We start from the raw sequence: 23,291 nt of genomic DNA on the forward strand, positions 1-23,291 counted from the left end.
CACTTCACAATCCTCTCTACTCTTTGACATTGACGATCGATGCAAATGTTCACTCACAAGTGGCTTATCAGAGAGCTTCAAAGCCAAAGTTGGCGAGGTCAATTGTAGCAACACTAACAATTTGGTTGCAAGCATAAGTAAACTGTATAGCTGAAATTACTTCCTCTTGAGTATTGACATTAGCTTGTTTTCATTTTATGCAAATGAATTCAATAGACCGCTAGACTTTAAAAATGTCATTAATCTTAGCCTATTCCATCTGGTAGTGTAACAGAAGAAAATATACCATGACCGAAAAAGAAAATTTTCCAAGCTTTGCTTCAAATTCACCGAATCAAAATCTTCAGAAGTTAGTGCATGTTTTTGATCAAGGGTAAGTAGTCTGTGTCATCATCATTATTATTTTTGTTCAAGCCTGATGGTCTTTTTATTGAAGTTCACTGCGAGGTGTTAAGTGACTAACAAGTCCACATATAGCTTTGAATGCTCTATTCCATTTTGAGTATTTGGTGTCAAATGAGATACCCAACAGGTTTGGGTAGTGTTGATGGTTTTGCAGGCTGCAAATAAGTGATTTCAACAGGCCGCTGTTTCATGGAAAACCGCCAAGCCAGATGGTTCGTAAAAAGTAATAATAGCAAAGAATTTGGCTATGCGTATTCACCTGATTAAAGTGCACCATTTGTCTGAACTCTAATTTGTAGTTCACAATTAGCCTACATTTCAAAGCAAAGGCAGTAAGTAGCCTACGTGCTTAGATACTACAGGGACAAAAAACACCAGCACAAAAAAATTAAAGAAATTGTTAATAAGTTTACGGTTGTTTTACGACAAAATATCTGAAAAAACTTTCCAAGATTTTTTGGTGTTCAACAAGATTTTTTCAATGCAAAAACCATTTTATTCGTTTAAAGAAAATTTTAAACCATGGGAAGCGGCTCAACTTTGGGCTGTGAAGGGATTGGATTTGGATGGCACAGCCTTTTTATGCAAAGAAAATTGCAGGGAACTAGGAGCAAGGCGATATTACAATTGGGCACGATTGTTATTTTAGCAACAAATGAGTAAATTTTGACCTAAAAATATGTTGGCCTACGTTCTCATTTAGGTTTTTCGTCATAGAAGGCAGCTTTGAGGCATACGTTTTAGTCCAACTAACGTAGACTACGACACACAAACTGTAATTTACATACTGTATGCCGTTATAGGCCTATTTCTAATTATTTATTGTTTTTTTTTACAGATTGACATCCCATATACTACAAGACGCTGTGAGTAGGTTACATTGGATAAGTAAATTTGAAAATACCACACAGGCTTTTTTAATTTAGGCAATACGTGACTTGCACTTTTATAGGCTTACTTAGTTGATCAAATAAAACATCAGCCAAAATTCACATATTAGAATAGATTGACCAATGGCTTGTTTGTAGCGTTCTTCAATTGCCTTGCCTGAACCAGACATCGACGGCTTCGGATGAATAATAATTAGACCAAGTATTCCTATGATATGTTGTATGAAAGATTAGGCTTTTTCTGCCTTATCGTTAAATTATTTCAGATGAATTGGTCTTTGATTGCCAGTGCTCGCTTTCCAAAAGTTTACCAGTTGTACAGAGATGCTTCAGTTTTTTATTTATTATTTATATATTCTCTCTCTCTCTCCCTCTCTCCCTCTCTCTCTCCCTCTCTCTCTCTCTCTCTCTCTCTCTCTCTCCTTCTATTAGGTTACATGGCCAAAAAATTTATAGTGTCTGGCATTAATATTTTTAAACAGAGATTTGGCTAGGTTCACTTGTGAAACTTCTTTGTTTTCTTTACAAGACATGAAAAACGTTGCGTTCTGGGTAAGCACCACATCCCATAAAAGCATTAATTTTATCAGCCATTTTGTTGAAATATTCCAGGTTTCAGAAATGTATTAAATGACAGCATAAATATAGCAACTTAAAACTCCAAACCTTTTCTTAAAGAAGATATTTTTATTGCAAAGAAATGGTTTTATTTCTTGGAAGCTAGTTTGTGCTTGGATCTTCTTATATTACGTTCTGTTTTGTCGCTTGCATCTCAATTCACCACAATACCGAGATATTTGAATTTTTGTAGTACTGTATTACCAAACGTAAACCTCCATTGGAATAATTCTCTTATTTTGTTTAGAGTCCCACTCCACAACCGAAGTCACCCATTCAAAAACATGTTGAAGAGTTTCATCCGCCCACCCATGGTCCCAATACTCAGACAAAGTATCATGGAAGGCCTGTAGATCTTAGAACTGCAAAGGTCGGTAGCTAGGCTATGTTTAGCCAACTAGCCGCTAAGCACTAGTAACTAAAAGTTTGAAAACATCATTTGACACGCAGGCAAACCTTTGCTATTTGTAACATACTCTATACAAAAGTAATTTCCTTGTGTGGTCGTATTATTAAGGTGTCTAGAGGGCAGATGTTGACGCATCTGATGTCTGTCTAGTGTCTACATCATGCGCATAGTAAATCCAGTCATAGTCGTAACGTTTTTGTGTTGCAACGTCCGGCTGGCGGCTGCCATTTGTTATTAAACTCCAGATTAAAAAGTAGGTTACCAATAAAACAATGTCTTCCAAAGCTTATTCTACACATATCATACAAAACCACGCCACCTCGCAAGTGTTTTCATCGATGTCAATCAAGATATCCTTTGTGCGAATTGCCTTTGAAGGTCGTCTTCGTTTACTCAGCAAGCTTGATTTTATTGACGAGCATTGGATGGAACATATTACACATGATAGAATGCATATTGCTATGGAAGTTCTAAGAAAAAGGCTACTTGCTATATAAAGAGTGTAAGCCTATAGGAGCAAAATGGTCGAAATGCTTGGTTGATCTAAGCCAGAGGTCACCAAACTACGGCCCGCGGGCCGGAACCGGCCCGCGAACTGATTTTATCCGGCCCGCCACGTGGTGCGGAAATAACAGCTGCACTACAACTGTTAAGAAAAAAAGTTACCAAACTTTTTGTAAAGGACTGACGTTGCTGTTGAGCTTGTAGTTCGTTGTTGTAGGCTATGTTGAATATGTACATTTTTCCACCAGGCAGCCTACATGTTGGTATTCTGTTTTTATCATTGGGCCACCACAAATGGGGACAGTCTGGGCCAAATTTGGAAAGATTTAATGTTTTTTCAAGAGCACGATGCTCTGTAGTGTATCACAGCAGGGGATAACTTTTTCAGCAACCTTTCGATTTTCATCACAACTTTGCTATTCCACCGCTGACTTTGTTATTTATTGTGCTCAATTCAAGTCAATAGAGATTCTGAATAGTTGTATATCTTTTCGCAATTTGCATCCGGCCCGCAGCTGCTAATTTCGCAGCAATCCGGCCCTCAGAGAAAAAAGTTTGTTGACCCCTGATCTAAGCGAAAGATATTGAGCCCAAAATGTAGACACGATACCAATTTTCAGCTGATTCCATAATTAAATTGTCTCAATCTTTAGTGCTATTAAACATTATAAGGGGATCATCATATCTGTAAGTGTAAGCATTTTATTACCGCATTCGAGTTTAGATACACAACGGAATCATTGTGCGACACCCTTGGAAAATTGAAACGACACACCAGGCAGGCCCGTAACTAGCTTGGAGCAGCAGCGGGGGCAAAAAGTATTCTAGAGGGGGCCCAACTTTTACCTTCCGAATCATGTACGAAAACGACGTTTGTACACAATGTGGGTATATTCACGCAAGAACATTAATCGTAGGCCTAATACAACGTTTACATTAGACTAGTTTATCATAGAAACAGTCAGTGGCGTAGCCAGGAATTTAGAAAAAAAGGGGGGGGGGTTGACGTGCGGCGGGCAAAGCCCGACAGCGTCTTTGCCATAGGCGACGCCCAGCAGCGGGGGGTCTGGGGGGACCTCCCCCAGAAAATTTTGAAAAATTACTTTGAATTTGGTGCATTCTGAGAGCATTTTCAACAAACATGTGGGTATAAATATTCCTGTAAAATGGTACTGTCCGGTGGCATAGCAAAATGATAAAATCATGTTTTCTAGGGCATTTTTCGGTAATAAAGCTAAGTCTCTATGTTTTCTTGTTGCTAATTCCTGGCTGAGATATTTGAATGTTTGGTATTGGCAAAACTCGCTCTTTTAATGCAGTTTCGTTTAAAATTAGGCAAACTTTGTTTTAGAGACAACATTCTACCCAGTAGCGTAGCCAGGAATTTTGAAAGGGGGGGGAGTTGACGACCCAGCGGCGGGGGGGCCTCCCCAAACATTTTTTAAAAATTACTTTGAATTTGGTGCATTCTGAGAGCATTTTCAACAAAAATGTGGGTATGAATATTCCTGTAAAATGGTGCTGTCCGGTGGCATAGCAAAAGGATAAGATCATGTTTTTTTCGGCATTTTTCGGAAATAAAGTTAAATCTCTATGTTTTCTTGTTGCTAATTCCTGGCTGAGATGTTTGGTATTGGCAAAACTCGCTCTTTTAATACAGTTTTGTATAAAATTAGGCAATTTTTTTTTAGACTAAGCATCAATCTCAATATCGTGACGTCACACGTGTGACAAAGGGGGGGTTGCAACCCTCAACCCCCCCTGGCTACGCCACTGATTCTATCACACCCTTAAACACACAATGTTTACAATTAAACACAAGAAAATTGAGTGTAAAACTGAAAAGTCAGCGAACAGAGCTAATTTAACATAATTTTTTCCAGGGGTGCCAACGTTTTTGCAGGGGGGGCTTCGCCCTCCCTGCGCCCCCCCTAGTTACGGGCCTGACACCAGGACGTCGCGACTCACAGTTTTAAAAAAATCTTGGTTAACCAATAGACAAAAATTTTACTTCGATATCAGATCGTAAAAAAAGTATGGGTTACGGGTTATCCAACATCTTAGAGGTGTAACTTCAGCAAGTATCACGTGCTGCAGAAGTTTTAAATAAATAACGTTTGATCTTGATTTCCAGAATCTACGTACCATTATTCTTGGATATGCTTCCCAATCTTTTACCACTGACTGGAGAAAATCCTTTTTCACTTTCCGTGAGACAAAGTCTGATATTCCGTACGGATTGGATGCTTCGTTTGTAAGTTTCAAGTTAATGTTTTATTATTTTAGCTAGCTACTAAATCCTAGTCGGCTGCAGTATTTTAGAACTTTTATAGACAACATTAGGTAACATTTATTTACAGTAAGACAGGATTAAGATGTTAATGAACCTGGGGCTTTATTTGACGTAGTTATGAAGACCTATATAATTTATTTTATTTGATGTACCGTACCATCAACAATAACAATGAAATGACAAACGTTATACCTGAAGTAGGCTAGCCTACTTGTTTATTAGCTTACACACATTTAAAGGATATGTTTTCTAGATTTAATTTTAAGTGTGTGGTGTCAGTGCCAGTCTTGGGGTATTTCGGGCCCTGTGCGGAATATGCTTTGCGGGCCCCAATGACAATGATCTAATTCAGTAGCGTAGCTAGGTATTTTGAAAGGGGAGAGGGGTTGACGGCCGCCGGGCGATATACCCAGCGGCGGGGGATCTGGGGAGCCTCCCCCAAAAAATTTTGAAAAATTGCTTTGAATTTGGTGCATTCTGAGAGCATGTTCAACAAAAATTTGGGTATGAATATCACTGTAAAATGGTGCTGTCCGGTGGCATAGCAAAAGGATAAGAATGTTTTCTTTGGCATTTTTCGGTAATAAAGATGAGTCTCTCGTAATCGAATTGAATTTTTTCCATTGGAAATGACAAAAATTACTGTATTTTTTGAGTAAATTGCGGGCCTTCTAATTTGCGGGCCCTGTGCGATCGCACGGTTTGCACACCCCAAAGACCGGCACTGGTGGTGCGTTCCTTCACAGTTTACATAGACCCAAGTTTCTCTTTAAATAATATTATATCAACACAAATTTTGCTTTAGAAAGTCAGTTATTTGCTGGGTGGTAAGATGTCTCAGATTTCTTGCCAAGTAATCCAGTTGGGAAAGCCAATACAAGGGAGAGAAATGAGCAGTTTAAGGCTATGTGATCGCGTGTAGGCTATGGTCCACAACACTTTTCCTACTAATAATTATGTTATTCTATATTTATTGTCATTTTAGCCTGGTCCACGTGCTCTTACACTTTGCGTTCAAGCCTACGTAATGCAGTCTTTCCTGTTCCTTGAAGAAAACAATAAAGAGGAATCCACATACTATGGGAAAAGGCAAGATTTTTATGTAACTTAGGTTACAATAGCTTGATAGTAACAGAAGCTTTTGCCTAAGACAGGAAAAAAACAGAAATAGCACTCGGTCTTATGATTTGGTTTGTGTAACCTAACACAAAGTAAAAACCTGTCAGCTAACTGTTGAAACGTTGAAAATAACACTGGTTATCGTTTTCAACATGTCGTGGTAGGCCAGCCTGCTGTCACCAAATAAACGCAAGAAAATATTTCATAATAGTAAACAGTCCCATTCTAATTTACCAACATCACACACTTGCTAACCAGCACGAAAGTGAAAGATATTCTGGATGGCTCAGCACAAACAGATAATTTCTGATGTTTTGACAGATCTCCCAAACCGACACAAATGGAGCAAATGAACGCTCTCACTGATGCTGTCTCTAATCTGCTTTGGAAAGTCGGTCTTCCACTTAATAGAAACACAAAATCGATAGATTCATTGGAAAATGATAACGCAGAAAGAAGACAAGTCATAATAACTCTTGTAGGACACGACCCTTGCTTTTTAACCAAGCAACGCTTTGTGGAAGATGGATTCACTGAAAAAGTAACACATATGAGAGACCGGGGTTATTCGGAACAACATTAATACAACTTAAATCACTATAATTCAGAATAAGTTTCAAAAACGTTATTTGGTGTAGCATTAGACTACTATATTGTGCAGCTTATGACATAAGATTGAATGGAAATTTTCTCAGGTTTTTGAAATTTAATTATCTCAGACATAGCTTACATCGCATGTTTCAACAAACCCCATTGGCAAGGGTTGTTGAAGCTCAGCATAGGTTTAGTTAGAACCCTGGTTAGAACATACATCGATTTATAAATATAGCCTACAACATTCAAATGTGTCTGTCAATCGATGTCAACAATCAAAAGTTTTCCACGTCAATCAATCTATGGTGAGTTGTAGCCTGACAAGTTAACAGAAAAGACATAACCTGCAAAGATTTAATATATGCAGTGTTCAAAATTGTTTGTCAATCAATGTCAAAAGCGTTTATCAACCTATTGTGACCAATAACATCTTTTTCAATTAACATCATTAAAAAGGTTTCAAATAACCCCATATGTTCTTGAATATGCAAACTTAGCCTACTGCCTTGTAGCCGTCAAACCAGGGAATTGAACTTTCTTTTCTTTTTCTGGTAGGCTACTATGGCACCTATAGGCCTACACTTCTACAGACTACAGTCAACATAGACCACAGGACTTTCACTTATTGCTCAAAATCATGACGTTAGATTTAGAAGATGTTTTCCAGCAAGCTCGAATTTTGGTTCAAAGCTTAAAAATCAGACAAACCTGTAGTGTAGCATTTTCATACATTTGCTCTGAACCCAATGAAATTAATGCGGCTGATAGATATCATTGTTATCAATCGCTAAGGGCAGTGAAGATTTACATTTACAAGCAGGCTATGTTCGCGAAGTTAAAAACAGCAACTTTTCAACTAACCCGATGTTCCGACAAACCCTGGTCTCTCCTAAGCTATGCACATATTCAATTATCAGGCCTATTCTATAGTATTTTTACTCGCTCATAGCGGAGCGAGTCGCTTCAACGTAAATTTATCAAAATCGAAACGAAGTCCTGCAGAAAAGTAAAGCTACTCTTGTATGCCTTTGCAATTGAATGTTAACTTTAATTGGTTAGATATGTAGCTAAAACTCAATTTTATTAAATTTTTAGTTGTGGCTTTATTCTTTGAACACTAAAGCCGAAGTTAAGAAGTTTATACGACGCAACATCCATTACGTAAGTAACAAGGATAGGTCTATACGAAAAAATGTAAACGTTAACTTTATTTGGCTTTTTGATATTGGTTTGATGTAATTTCCTAACTTAGAGATTAGTTGATTGTGACAAAATTGCCGAAATCTTTCAGTTTTGTTCACGGATGTACCCGGGAGCAGTTATGCTCTTATACAGCGTCGTACTCTCGCATACCATCGACGCAGTTGTGAAAGACTTGAATCAGTCGCATTCATATCTTTTGACCGATAACGCCCGCACAACACAGGTAAGAAAGTGAAAAGTTTTTTATCATTGAATGTTTGTTTATCGTTTAAAACGTAGTTTGTAGGCTACACTACACATAATTCTAAGTTTGCCATAACCTGTCAAGCGTAGCCTAAACATAAGTCTATGCTTATTATAACTTGTTTTGAATATATGCAAAGTTATGCTCAGCGCAGGTATTTGCATTGCAATCAAACTGACATCTTATTCTAGTTTTAACCGTTGGTGGTTATTAGATTAAATATGTGGTGGTGAGAACGTGAGAACACTGGAACACTATGAGTGGTGAGAACACTGGAACGGCAATCGAAAGGGCGCCGGTTCGACACCGCTCAAGAGCATGTGGCTGTGTCTGTGGCAGGACACTTAACGGCATGCCTGAAGGTGGACACGAAGATTGGCTTCCTTGCCTTCCCGTCCACTTAATCTAAATCTTCAACCACCGGGTGTAAGCCTGGATACGACAAAAAAAAAAAAAAAAATTAAATATCACAAAAATGTTTCACATCTGCGCAGTAGGTTAATTGATCACTTACAAAACGGGAAGGACAATAATTTGCTGATTTAAGCGTAGCCTACCTATACACCTAAAGTGTTAAATTTTTGTCTTGTATTTTTGTTTTACTATAGGCTTTGGTAAATCTTCTTCTCACGGGTAATGCCTCATCTTATCTGCACAATGGAATCATTCGCTGTGATTCTAAAGGACAAGCTCTCAAACAACCGCTATCTGGATTACGTTGTAGAAGTGAATTTGGATTTCTATTTTTTGATAAAAACGAACCAGAAAAAAAAAGAACGCAGGTATTAGGGTAAATTATGGAAAGACGTATTAACGATATCATTTTTTTTCTGCTCCTGATAAAAACATTTGCAGCACCTATGTGGTAATAGATTCAGCCACCGGCCCCGATTTTCAGCTGGAGCTGCTAGATTTGCAGTCAGATGTGGAGCTGACACAAGTATTTAAATGTGATCATCTAATTTACTTTTGGAGTCGAGTCCTAGGGGCGTTGACAGGGGGTCTACGTTGTGCTTTTGGACCCGGGCCCGGAATGTTTAAGAAGCCGGATTTAAAAAATTCCCCGCGACTCCAACCATTATCAAGATCTTAACATAATCAGATCTAGGCTAAAGGAATTGCCATCAGATGTTAAAACAGCCATTTCAGCCGTCAAATGGTAAAGTACCGGGCCTTCTTATGGGTACGGGCCCACTTTAGCTTTCTGGTGGCAAAATAACCACTTCTGCCCCCAAACAGTAAGTAAAGGTGGTCCCATACTTGATTCAAGTGTCGGGTATGAGAAGATAAGGTTCTCATTGTACCAAGCCTACGGCATTAAGGAGAGTAGGGTGGCCAGTTCCTTTCTCTCGGCCGCCTTTACTTCAGCAACTACGCCCCCCCAATTTATTACACCCTGGGTAGAGGTGATAAGAATTTAGTCTAGTAAGCCTATAGTGATTTCCCTAACCACGAATATTACCCTAAACACGAATTTCAAAATAAACAGGCTAATATTTGTTCAAACTCAAAAATTGAAATGGCACAGGTAAGAAGATTACTACACTAAAAATTAAACCAAAACCCCTTTTCAGATTGCAGCAATCAGCAAATGTTAGACCGAGGCCCAAACACCTTTTCCAAATCAAATTGAAAACTTTCTGACTGTCTGCAGTGCTGTAAATGCTCTTCTGGTTAGTTTAGAACAGGGGTTCTTAAACTGGGGTCCGTGGACCCCCAAGGGGTCCGCGGACTAGTTTTAGGGGGTCCATGAAGGCCCAATGGAAATCTTAGTGTATAATTCCAAAAATGGAATAAAAGTTTCAAAAGAAAAGAGATTAAGTTTAAACAACGCTGATGATTTTCCTCAGGTCATCGTTACTCATTGCTTTTCACATCGCCATGCACTGTAGCATCGAAAACTCTCCCAACAAATTTGAAAGTAATTTTGTCTGGTAGTGTGGAAATCGTTAATTTTACCAGAGCTTGTGCTTTGAACTATCGAATATGCAAGAGGTTATGTGAAGAAATGGGAGCGGAACATGATGTTCTCCTTTATCACACAGAAATTCGCTGGCTGTCAAGGGGACAAGTTTTAAAGCGCTTTTTCTTTTTTTCTAAGTGACAAAAATATTGAACTTTCAAAGCAGTTTAACAGTAAAGAGTTTATTCAAGGTTTAGCTTACTTGTTGGATGTTTTTACTCATATGAATGAGGTAAATCGTTCTATTCAAAGCCCTGCCGTTACCACTATGGACGCTTCTGAAAAACTTAAAGCTTTTCAGGACAAGTTATCTCTGTGGAAAAGGAGATTGGAGACTAACAACTATTCTAATTTCTCAACGTTGGAAGGATTGATGCTTCAAAATGGAATTGCAGTTTGTAATGCTCTACCATCTTCTCTGCACACAGACATGTGCAGACATTTGAAAGCATTGCAAAACTTTTTCAGAGGTTACTGCTTAGCCGCAGAGGATATTAAAAATACAGCATGGATACGTTACCCTTTCCTCGTTGAACTGGAATCTATCAGTGATGAGGACCTTGCAAAAGATGAGTTTATTGAACTAAGGACAATGGAATCATTAAGAATGTCCTTCAATACGAAAAGTATTGGCGATTTTTGGAGTTCGTTGACGAAAGCATATCCTCTTTTGGTAGAGAGCCATGGCTGCTTTAATCCCTTTTGCGATTACATATTTATGTGAGTCAGGATTTTCATCCTTGGTAACTATCAAAACAAAGAGTCGAAACCGGTTGGATGCAAAGGATGACATGCGTGTTGCTGTTGCCCTATCGAAGACGAAGTCACAATTTCATGTTCTTGTAGAAAACAAACAACAGCATCCTTCACGTTAATGATATTAAATCGAAGATATTGAAAAACAATCTGCATTCGCTATTTCTTAATTTTAATTTTATTGCGTTAGGCTATGTCCAATTCATGATGATCAAAAAAGTTTTTCTGACTAGGCCACAAAAGGGGTCCACGCAAACCAATTTTTTTTTAAGGGGTCCACGTTAAAAAAAAGTTTAAAAACCCCTGGCTTAGAATGACCAGTGAAACTTCAATGGAATCGGGAAATAATATTCTAGCGCCATTGTAGTGTATTGAAATGTGATTATTATGTTATGCTTATGACCGGTTACCAGATTATCTTTTGGCAACCCTGGCAAGTATCCCGGAAGGACATTCTGTTGTCAGTAATTAATCAAAGTAGAAGTGCATGTTATTTCTGTATATAATACACCAGTAAACAGACAGAATATGACATTTGGCGACGAGGAAAATATTTAAATCTGTAGCCTATTAGTTCAAGAAGTCCAAGCAGACAGTGAATTGTTCTTATCGTGTTGTCCAAACTGCTAGTGAGCATCATGAATGGAGCTGCAGTTACCTGCGAGGTGTCAGCTGTATTACCCTTTGATGTCAGTGGTGATGCACAAAGCCAGGGACAACGTTGGAAGCGATGGAAACGGGCATTTTCATTGTATATCACTGGAAAAGGTGTCACCAGTGATGAACAAAAACAGGCTCTGCTGCTGCACACTGCTGGTGTGGATGTGCAAGAAATTTATTTTTCTTTGGTTCCAGACAATGAAGGTAAAACTCTTCAAGAGACTTTAACATTGTTGGATGATCATTTTCTTCCTAAGGCTAATGTACCTTTTGAACGCCATGTTTTTAGGCAATTGATGCAAAAACATGATGAGCCGGTGAACAAATTTGTTTGCAGACTGCGACAACAGGCAGCTATGTGTGAATTTGGTGATTCATTGGATACCCAACTTCGTGATCAAGTAATTGATAAGTGTCATTTCAATCATTTACGAAGAAAGTTTTTGGAAAAAGGAGATGTGCAGTTAAATGATATATTAGCAATTGCTAGAGCACATGAAGCAGTTAATTCACAGGTTAAGATGATGGAAAGAAAATCATTAGAACCTAGCTTGCAGCATGAAGTAAATTCAGTTCCTATACAAAGAAAGAGTCACGTTAAGTCAAAACATGGCAAAGACACACAAGAGTGTTTTGCATGTGGATTATTTGGTCATTTCAAATTTGACAGGCAGTGCCCTGCAAGAGGGAAGAAGTGCAACAAATGTGGAAATCTGGGACATTTTCAAAAGAAATGCAGATCAAAAGTAAGGAATACAACACAGTTTTATCAACAAAGAAATGCAAAATCTAAAACCTTTTTAAAATCTAATGCTAATCAAATAGATAATTCAGGATTGGGTGAAAATGAATTTGGTACATCAAGTAATGTTTTTTCAATGAAAAATTCAGCGCATGGGCTGTGCAGTGTAAGTTTAAACATTGGTGGTGTGTCTGTGGGAGACATGTTAGTTGATTCCGGTGCATCATGCAACATTGTGAACAAGCAAACTTGGGAATGGCTGAAGACATGCAATATTAATGCAACAACAAGGAAATCTGCTAAAACATTGTACGCGTATGGAAGTAAGAAACCAATTCCAACATTAGGAACATTTACGGCAAAGGTTGAATCAAAAGTTACACAAAAAGTATGTGTTGCTGACTTTGTTGTAGCAGATACCGATGGACACAGACTATTGGGCAAAGACACTGCAGAGACTTTAGGTTTGTTGCATGTTGGTCCAATACATGTAAATGGTGTTAAATCTGGTGCTAATAATGTTGAGCCTCAAGTTGATAATGACATTGTGTCTAAATATGATGGTTTATTTACTGGTGTTGGCTTGTTAAAAGATTATCAGTTAAAATTGCATATTGATGATTCTCTTAAGCCAGTAGCTCAACCTGTTCGAAGAGTACCATTTCCGCTAAGAGAAAAGGTAGATGTAAAGTTAAATGAATTGCTTGATGCTGATATTATAGAAGAAGTCCCAGAAGGACCATCAAGTTGGATCTCTCCATTGGTAGTCATACCTAAGAGTGATGGTCAAGCCCGCAACCAGGGGGGGGCATTGGGGGCATTTGCCCCCCCCGAAATTTTTTGAAAAATTTTTAAGCGTTTTATGCAGTATGAAATGTAGGCCCTACTATACGTCGTACACGTACAGCCATACTGTAGGGTATCCGGACATTTTGTCGAAAGGACATTTTGCCAAAAGGACATTTTGCCAAATAGATATTTTTCGAAACTCATTTTGCCGAATGACTAATTGCCGAAAGGACTAAATGCCGATTAGACAAGTTGGTAAAATTATAGAATTCGGTAATTAGTCCTGTCGGCAAAATGAGTTTTGGCAAAATGTCCTTCGGCAAAATGTCTTTCGGCAATATGTCCTTTCGGCAAAATGTCCGTGCACGTACTGTAGAGTGTAGACTATCGAAACCGAAAGTAGGCTACGCTGGTTGGAAGCTATACTAACAATTTTGTTCGATAAATTAGGCTGGCATCCTTATTATCTGTTTCGTTAGCGTATACATAATGTCAGCATCCATCATCACCATAAAAAGCGTTTAAAAACAACTAAATAATTCGAGATCAAAAGCAGCTGCGATAGCGTGGTGAATAAGCTACTCAGTTGGGCTTAGGCATTTGTAAATCTGATTTTAAATGAATTCTTGAAAGTGAAAGGCCAGCAAGTGCGATTGATGCGGTGTCAGCAATAGAATCCCAAACAGAGTTTTATCCAAACATTTACAAACTCTTGATAATTTTGGCTACACTTCCAGTCACAATTACTTCTGCAGAAAGAACATTTAGCTGTCTACGACGCTTGAAAAGTTACCTTAGAAGCACTATGGGGTTCTGGACTAGCTCTCATGCAAATCCATAGTACTCAAATTCCAAGCGCGGAATTGGTGTTAAACGAACTTGCCAAATCAAGTAGAAAGTTAGACAATATGCTCTAAATTAAAATGTCATTTTGCATTTGCAAAGTCAACTTCTTTGGGCCTACAAACATAAAAGCTTGCTGAGCCAACAAAATGTTTCAGGATTGTAATTTGTAATTACCGTGTTGAGTTTATTCATATGTATCTGTTTGTTTATGTTGATGTAAATATATGTTATTGATTAATTTATGACTCCAGTCGTGCCAATGCAGTTCGTAGCCTACAGATGTTGTATTTTATTTGTAACCGACTGAACACATTACTGTGATATTGTAATTTTCTTCCTTGGGTAGTCATAGCTAAATGAGAAAAGGTTACAAAGGCTAGTTTCCTTTAATGCTGTACTAAACAAAAACGTGATTGACATAAGTTATGACCACTGAACCGTAGCATGGTAGTGCCACACACTCTATCAATGGGCGTGGACAGTAACATAAAAATGTCACAATGCATCATTTTAATGTTTGTTCTTTGATAAAAATTAAATGCCCCCCCCGAAAATATTTGCTGGTTGCGGGCCTGGTGATGGTGACATTCGCATTTGTGTTGATATGCGACAAGCCAATCAGGCTATAGTTAGAGAGAGACATCCAATTCCCACTGTTGAAGAACTGTTGTATCAACTCAATGGTAGTACAGTTTTCAGTAAGTTGGATTTAAAATGGGGCTTTCATCAAATAATGTTGGATGAAACGAGCCGCCATATTACAACATTTGTTACACATCGAGGTCTATACAGATATAAAAGGCTAATGTTTGGACTGAGTTCTGCTCCTGAAAAATATCAGAAAATTATTTGGGATTTATTGAAGAACTGCGATGGTGTTGCTAACATTGCAGATGACATTGTCATTTATGGAAAAGACAGGACAGAACATGACAGTCGATTACATGTGGTACTGGAAAAGTTGTTAAAATCTGGATTGACTTTGAATAAAACAAAATGTCAGTTTAGAATGTCAAAGCTTACATTTTTTGGACATGACTTGCACCAACAAGGGGTAAGTCCCAGTGCAGAGAAAATTGCAGCTATTCAAAAAGCACAACCTCCAACTTTAGCTAGTGAAGTCAGATCATTCATGGGTCTTGTTCAGTTTTCAGCTAAGTTTATCCCAAATTTAGCAACCATTGCAAGGCCTATACTAGACTTGACCAAAAAGACTGCAAAGTTTGAATGGCATAAAGCACACCAAGATGCATTTTTGAAATTAAAAGCAGCGATCACAAAGGCTGATACATTGGCATATTATCGGAATGACTGTAAGACAAGAATTGTGACAGATGCATCTCCAGTTGGTCTAGGTGCTGTGTTGACACAGTTACAAGATGGAATGTGGAGAGTCATTTCTTATGCATCTCGAAGTTTGTCAGATGTGGAAAAGAAGTACAGCCAAACGGAAAAGGAAGCTCTAGGGTTGGTTTGGTCTTGTGAAAGATTCAATTTGTATGTATTTGGAAGACATTTTGAACTTGAAACAGATCATAAGCCCCTGCAATACATTTACACGAAGAAATCAAGACCATCAGCAAGAATAGAACGCTGGGTATTGCGTTTACAATCGTTTGATTTTAGTGTTATCTATCGTCCAGGGAAAACTAACATTGCTGATGCATTGTCAAGGCTAAATAAAGAGCCCTATGAAGAAAGCAGAGATTTAAAAGAACCTTATGATTATGTGAGATCTATTGTTCTTCAAAGTATGCCAGTCGCTTTATCTACAGAAGAACTTGAACAAGAATCAGCTGCTGATCCACGGTTGTCAGAAATTAGGGACTATATTCATTCAGGAAATTGGTCCAAGTGTACAGACACAAGCTTTTTGCATGTAAAAAATGAACTGTGTACATATGGAAACTTGTTGCTCAGAGGGACAAGACTCGTTATACCTGCTACGTTGCGTGAAAAGGTGCTCAATATGGCACACGAGGGTCACCAAGGCATTGTCAAGACAAAGAATCGATTACGCACAAAGGTGTGGTGGCCAAAGATCGATGCTGATGCAGAAAAGATGTGTAAACTTTGTCACGGATGTCAAGTCACCAGCGACTTTTGCAGACCAGAACCAATTGCTCGGGTATTGCCACCAAGTGGGCCTTGGCAAGATTGTGCGGCAGATATTCTTGGTCCATTACCAAGTGGTGAGAACATTTTGGTAGTGGTAGATTACTTTAGTCGTTTTTACGAAATTGCAATCTTGAAATCAATCACAAGCGAAACATTGATTCAAGCGATTCTGCCCATGTTTTCAAGGTTTGGAGTACCTTACTCATTGCGAACTGATAATGGTCCACAATTTGTATCGATTGAATTTGAGAATTTTCTAGAAGAATATGGAGTAATACACCGCAAAACAACATCATTATGGCCTCAAGCAAACGGTGAGGTGGAACGACAAAATCGAACATTGTTAAAGGCAATCAAAGTTGCTCAAGTTGAAAAGAAACATTGGCGGTATGAGATTAACAAATTTCTAATGGCATATCGTTCAACTCCGCAAGTTTCTACAGGTTCTACTCCTTATTATATGATGTTTCGCAGAGAAATGAAGTCTAAATTACCTGAACTGTGCCGAGAACCTCAGATCTTTGATGAAGGGATTCGAGACAGAGACTGGAAGGGTAAAATAGACGGTAAACTATATACTGACTTTAAGCGACGTGCTGTCGACTCAGATATTCGGGTTGGAGATGAAGTTTTGGTTAAAAGTCAAAAATCAAATAAACTTTCTGCAAATTTTGATAGCGCTACCCAACAGGTAGTTAGGAAGGAAAGGGGGGAAGTGACAGTACAAAACAATGAAGGGGTTCAATTGACACGAAATTCGTCGTTTTTTAAGAAATTGAACACCAGTGATGAAAATGTAAACTCACCTCCTGCGGACATGACCTTGAACGCTGATTCGAATGAGTCCTCAATACCTGTACGTACTCGTCCGACACGTAATGTCAGTAAACCTGCTCGCTTTAACGATTATGTAACTTGAAGTGACTAGAATGCAGACTTGTATGCCTATGATTCCTTTTGTTCTTTCGTTATAAAGACTAGCTTTGGAATGCATGTCTATTTGTTTAAACGTCATGTTAATTGAGTGGTAATCTATTTAATTGTTCTCCACTACAATTTCAAGTTCAAAGTGTAAAAAGTAGAAGCAAACGTGTTAATCATGATCTTTGGACTATGGCCATATCGCTTTTGACAGTAAATGTTGGTACTTAAAGTTAATCTGTGTATACCATAGATTGCATGAATGATGCTTACGTAAACGAAACCTAATGATGATGCGTCGTTTGGTTCAAGTTTTCATCACCTGTTATGATCATTTAATGTAAAATAGGTTTTTATCGAAAGAAGTAATGCCTTTGAAAACTACGTTTTAAACCGAGAAGGAAGGGATGTAGTGTATTGAAATGTGATTATTATGTTATGCTTATGACCGGTTACCAGATTATTTTTTGGCAACCCTGGCAAGTATCCCGGAAGGACATTCTGTTGTCAGTAATTAATCAAAGTAGAAGTGCATGTTATTTCTGTATATAATACACCAGTAAACAGACAGAATATGACAGCCATGTGACAAACAATAGTTCAAAAAAGCAACCGCTAGATAGAGATAATAAGTTTTGCGGTTCAAGAAATTTTAAGATTGCGCAGAATTTGTAAAATGATCATGCTTAAACGACATCAATAAAAGTTTGTACACAACCTTTATTTTCATAACTTTGTCGATGAAGGGGGCCCGAAAATAAATTGGTACCGGGCCCGAGATATCCTGTCAACGGCCCTTTCGAGTCCCATAGGGAAAATATCTTAACTTGATAGCCAATGCACAAAAAATGCCTCGTGCTCAACACATCTTACTACTGCAAAGCACTTCTTAGCAAAATAGATGGAATTAAATTACAAATATCACAACCAATTGACGAACGATCTTTTCAACCAGCTTTTAAGTAGGTATACTGCATCTTTTCATTTGTTGCGGCCCTTTCCTTTACAAAATGTGGATTTTGGCCCTTGTGCTGAAAAAATTGATATCCACTTTTGTAAGCCTATGTGACTCCACATCTAAACGGTAGCCTAAATGCTTATGATCTTAGTTCGGTTTAATGAGACCGAGTGTGTTGTGGGTATATAATCATCTAACCCACTCGCTAATCTGGTCCTTCATCTTGTTTGTAGGTGGGAAGCATGTACAAGACACCACTCGTACCAATATGGGTGACTCAAGTCAATGGCACTTATGGGATGATATTCTGCACCTCGCGAGATCTGGTCACTGATTGGAAGACGGAGCGCTACTTTAATTTGCATTACTACAACGGCCATTTTACGCAGATCAATGAAACAATATTGACTTTGGGTAATCCAGCATGATGTATTCTCATGACCACTGTAACGTGGATATGCAGTCAAAATATTGTAGCTATCATTTCTACGACACGCCAGTGAAGTTACTGACAACGTATATAGGCTACTTTGGACTTACTGACGCTTTAGCCTACACTACAGTTGTTTCATCAGAATAAACGGCAGCTTAGTAGTTAAATATCTGGTAGGCCTATCTAACTTCTCTCGTTTTATCGCAGTTTTGTTACCTTCGTCAACAAAATTTTTTATTTAGGTCAACATGAAACTACTCTCAATTTTTTCTTACAAGAATTGCGCAGCTGTTATTTTTTTCTTTCTTTAAAAACGAAAAAAGCAAGTTGAGCAGCTGGGATAGTTGTAGCCTAACCTGGGTGGTGAATTAATGGTCGGAGTGAAAGTTCACATGTCAATGAAAATAATAGAACAAATGTTGTCGTCCTGCCACGATGAAAAAATTTAATTTAATTTTTGTCGCGCAGACACAAGAACAAGAGTAGAATCCATTAACCTTGACCGGCAAATCACCATCTGGGACGATGAGGAAGAGAAGGAAAAGAAGCAACCGTCTTTGGAGAATCTTATTTTCACGAAATGGCCACAAGCTGCGATCGACTGGAACGGAGAGTCTCCGTATTACTGAATATCGATCAAACTGACCACTTGCAAATTCATATACATAAGTAACCTGCTACAGTAGCCAGCTTATATGTCAATATGAGTTGAAGGTAAAAGTGCCCCGTAAAAGTAGCGTATCAGATGCTACGTCAACCGCGGTTTCATATTCCTATGACTACCCAGCTCTAGTAAGAGCAGGATACGTCAGTGTGGACGGGGAAAATTCAAACCCACTCAATTGCCTGCACTGAGCCAGACACTCGTGTTTTATCCCATACATGTCTTGTTTGCCATTCATGCCAGTTCATTTGCGCATATATGATAATATCGAACACTTGATCAAAGTGTACGATATTATGCAGTTGAGGCAGGTGTAACGCTTACAATTCAAGTGCTACAAATGTATACTGTATCTCGAAAAATTCAGGTTAAATTCGTACACTTTATTTAATGCCAAAGAGAAAGTTGTTTAATTAGCAAAGGTATGGTAAGATTGCTGGGTCAAGATTGGGTACATATTTGGAATCAGAACAATGAGTCCAAAAGGCCCAAAAAAAAGTCAGGAATCGTTACAATATCAATGTCTTCATGCTTTGTTTACAATCCTTTTAGCACATTCACCAAACAAACTGCTCGACATGGTCGTTCGGGCAAAAGTAATTTCAGTCTAAGTAAACCACCAAAACATTTAATACACAGGTCGATGATACGACTGCAATCACTTAACGTTATCTACGATGCTCAGTTGCACGACAGTAGCATGGAAAACGGCAATAGATTACTGAAATCAATCTTGACTGCTGTTGCAAACACGCCGTGGTGCATGCATCCGCGCAACTAGTGTAGCTGTGCAAAAGTTGTCTTTACCCAATGAAGGCATAAATTGCCTTTATTGGCCAATACGTTAGTCATTGGCATGACTAATTATTCACACTACACGCGGGGACGAATACAAATGTTGTTGGTATAGTTTTTCTGGCCGCCTACTATGTGGCAATCGTAGGCCAGTAAACTAGGTGATGCAAAAACAGCCGTGTTCTTTCCATTGAGTTTTCCTCGTCTGCAGGCAAATTTAGATCGGTTTGATCTTGAAGTGAAGTCCTATGAGAGAGAATACCAGGCACTTCAAATCCTGCAACACATGAAAACATTTGCACAATTACAATAGACGTTTTGTCGAACAAGAAGGCACGTTCATCATGGAGAACAGACTCAATGTTTCATTACAATTTACAAACAAAAAGTCAACCAGAGCGCGAGGTAAAAGCAGACCTTGTGTTGGAGTCTTGGAGATAAACACAAACTTGTCATCAAGACTATTGGAAAGATGCACTTCACTCGTAGCAAATTTTTTTTATAAGAGATCAAAATACGACATAATAGTTCACTTCTGACGCGTTGTTGTGCAGCACTATCATCAGTAGTATATGCTTGTAAAGGTATCTGAAGTCTTTCACTATAGCAGCCTAGGTTATCAACAGGTGGAGAGTTTACTTTAGCAAGAAAGATTGGCTTCATGAAAAATGCCAAGGTCCTACCTAAAAAAAGCCGAAATGTGTAAATTCATCTTTTATAAAGAAAAGAGGTGAGAAATAAAAAGCAAAAATATCGATGCGATACAACTAAGTATAATGGTTAAAAATTACTACCTGCACCAAATAGTAGAAACACCGCAAGCCATCCGGGTCTTTGCACTCGCTCACATCAACCAACGAACCAATCTTTGATGTGGTGAAGGAAATATGATCCTCCCCAAATACTATCTCAAGTTCCTGTTGTGGTTTATATCAAGCATGTTAGCCTTTGAACCCAGACAGCAAATCAGTTGCTTTTTACACTGATTCAACGTCTGCAGACGTTGAATCAATGTAAAAACGGCTGATTTGTTGTCTGGGAAATAACAATCACCTGTGATAGGCTCAGTTAAACCTTTACATTTTAAATGATGCATTTGTCGTCGTGGCAACATTGTCAATTAGTTGTTATTTTAACCTGAACCAAAAAAATATAACAGCGCCAAAACAATTTGATAAAAAAGAAGTGTAAGATGAAAATGGTCACAAGCCAAAGTGAGCACATCAAAATTTCGTAAAACACCAGGCTCTTACCTGACGGCCAACACGGTCTGGATTGGGCCACAAGGTGTCATCCTCTTTCATAATTTCAGAATTTTCTATAATATTTTGCAGTTCTTCAAGGACAGCTTTGTGCACATATGCTTCTTTTCTGATCATTGTGTCATTCTTATAGTTTGAGTTGTTGGCATATCTCAATTTACCTAAACAGCGGCAAACATACAAATGCGAAGCTGATAAGGTATGGCAAAAGTTCCAAGAAAGCTTAATGTAAATGCAGCAATTGAAAGTCAGAAAATTTTTCCTTACATATATTTGCAAGAGTAATTGCAAAGACTAATAAATATATATATACTGTAAATATTGTTCATCCTTTGCCTTTCATCAAAGTTGGTTTCAGGAATAAGGATCCACAAGCTACGATGGTTGCCAAATGATAAATATAATTCTGCAGGAATCACTTTCTAAGTACACTCAAAACCAAAGGTCAGAATGACCAATGTAATTAGGCTATTGATTTAATCATGGTTGAAATGCATGTATGGTATTAAGATAGAATTCTTGACTTCAGTTTAAGGACCTCAGTTGTAGTGTTGGGCGATATCGAAAAAAAACAAAGCGATACAATATTTGAAAAAATACTCGGTAATTCGATACTTTTGTTCTAATTAAGAAAAGTGTTATCAGTCTTCGAAATTAGTGTCGGCAATTGCCGAGGTGATTGCCGACGCAGATGCCTGAATGGCGCATTACCGTCGGCAATAAACATGCCGAGGCCACACGAGCGCTTGTAAGGTTAGGGTTAGACATTCCTCCCAGTAGTCCCAGTCGTTATGCCACAGATTAGCTCCGTAGTCAACACCCTGATGGAGCTCTGCGAAAGAGGCGTATGGTTGCCGGTTGGGTTACTGGGTATCAAAGCACGAAAGCGGCAAAACGTGGACGCTTCATTGCGAACGGCGAAGACAGTGCAGATTTACATCCAAACGATGAGCCGCTTGATGTGTCCGATTCCAGTGATGACGCGACAACCTCATCCTCCGATACAGCATCTGATGATTCCGATTATGACAGCTAGTTCTTTAGCAAACAGACTCTGTGTTGCTCACAGTATCCCAGTTGTGCCGAAATTATGTTTGTGTACTGCATACGTAAATCAAGGCAATCTTCTCCCAGGGAGCTATTAATTTGTTACCGGTACTTGGTTGAGCAATTAACGTTATTTTATGATAATTCAACGTCGCTAGATGTCGAATTAATGTAAAACAAACGTAAATTTCTTGTTGGGCATTGTTGTTACGCAATATAACCCGCCGGGAAAATTAAATCGCTAGATGTCGAATTAACGTAAAACAAACGTCAATTTCTTATTAGGCATTGTTACGCAATATAACCCGCCGGGAAAATTAAATCGATTTGTGCTGACTCGAACATTGAATCAACCAAAATTAATTTACTTTTCCTCCCCGTGAGTTATAACGTGAGTGAATTACCGCAACAGCGTGCGTATCTTGTTGTTCGCTTTATCGCTACTTTTGGTATTATTACATCACAACAAATCAAACAGTGCAGTCGTGATAGACTACTCTAGAGTATTTTTCGCTTCTCGTTTCACATGTTTTGATACAATTTTTTTCGTAATAAACGTTCACAGCAATTGCCGAGGCAATTTCAACTTTTGCCGTTTGGCCTCGGCAATGTTTTTATAGGAGTTTGCAGTTACGAGTTAAGGCCGTAATAGTTAAAATATCGAACGATATTGAAATAAATATCGATATTGAAAAGATATCGTATCGTATATTCGATATATCGCCCAACACTACTCAGTTGTCTTATTTTCAGTGCAACTATCAGGCATTCTTTTCAGAGTAAGGTTTTGGAAACATAGGTTAAAATGGAAGATATAATAACAAATTAAATAACAGTAATGCCATGAAGGAGACTACTTTAAACATACAAAACTTGCTTAGCAACTAAAATTACTCTTACCATCAGGTCTGAACTCAAATTCTAAAAACTCATGACCAAATTTCCCTTTGTGACCAACATAATATCGCAAATAGAATTCACTTGACATTTTTGTTGAGAATTTTAATTAGGGAATAATATATCTGTCAGAGGTATATATATACGTTTCTCACAAATGA

General features: G+C 38.3%; 2 protein-coding genes across 2 annotated transcripts; one reads left to right on the forward strand and one right to left on the reverse strand.

Moving 5' to 3' along the window:
- The first annotated feature begins 227 nt into the window (after positions 1–227).
- On the forward strand, positions 228–19,866 carry LOC145781819 (inactive ubiquitin carboxyl-terminal hydrolase MINDY-4B-like). The gene is made up of 11 exons (XM_082593499.1): positions 228–373; positions 1,244–1,271; positions 2,161–2,283; positions 4,961–5,080; positions 6,105–6,208; positions 6,560–6,779; positions 7,928–7,993; positions 8,124–8,258; positions 8,888–9,061; positions 18,266–18,446; positions 18,934–19,866. The coding sequence occupies exons 1-11, from the start codon at positions 288–290 to the stop codon at positions 19,092–19,094; spliced, it is 1,398 nt and encodes a 465-aa protein (XP_082449625.1). The 5' UTR covers positions 228–287; the 3' UTR covers positions 19,095–19,866.
- On the reverse strand, positions 19,050–23,291 carry LOC145781827 (protein mago nashi homolog). Its single transcript, XM_082593509.1, has 4 exons — positions 23,134–23,291; positions 21,178–21,347; positions 20,719–20,841; positions 19,050–20,201 (listed from the first exon to the last, which is right to left on the reverse strand). The coding sequence occupies exons 1-4, from the start codon at positions 23,219–23,221 to the stop codon at positions 20,142–20,144; spliced, it is 441 nt and encodes a 146-aa protein (XP_082449635.1). The 5' UTR covers positions 23,222–23,291; the 3' UTR covers positions 19,050–20,141.

Source organism: Aplidium turbinatum, chromosome 1 (genome assembly GCF_918807975.1).
Source record: "Aplidium turbinatum chromosome 1, kaAplTurb1.1, whole genome shotgun sequence".
NCBI lineage: Eukaryota > Metazoa > Chordata > Ascidiacea > Aplousobranchia > Polyclinidae > Aplidium > Aplidium turbinatum.

Excerpts from the sequence above, each read along its gene's own strand:
- LOC145781827 (XM_082593509.1), bottom strand. The coding sequence starts at position 23,221 with ATGTCAAGTGAATTCTATTTGCGATATTATGTTGGTCACAAAGGGAAA. Across the intron at positions 21,348-23,133 it reads ATTTGAGTTCAGACCTGATG|GTAAATTGAGATATGCCAAC; the intron begins GTAAGAGTAATT and ends GCCGCTGTTTAG. Across the intron at positions 20,202-20,718 it reads GTTTCTACTATTTGGTGCAG|GATTTGAAGTGCCTGGTATT; the intron begins GTAGTAATTTTT and ends CATGTGTTGCAG.
- LOC145781819 (XM_082593499.1), top strand. The coding sequence starts at position 288 with ATGACCGAAAAAGAAAATTTTCCAAGCTTTGCTTCAAATTCACCGAAT. Across the intron at positions 6,780-7,927 it reads AAGATGGATTCACTGAAAAA|TTGTGGCTTTATTCTTTGAA; the intron begins GTAACACATATG and ends TTAAATTTTTAG. Across the intron at positions 7,994-8,123 it reads TACGACGCAACATCCATTAC|TTTTGTTCACGGATGTACCC; the intron begins GTAAGTAACAAG and ends GAAATCTTTCAG.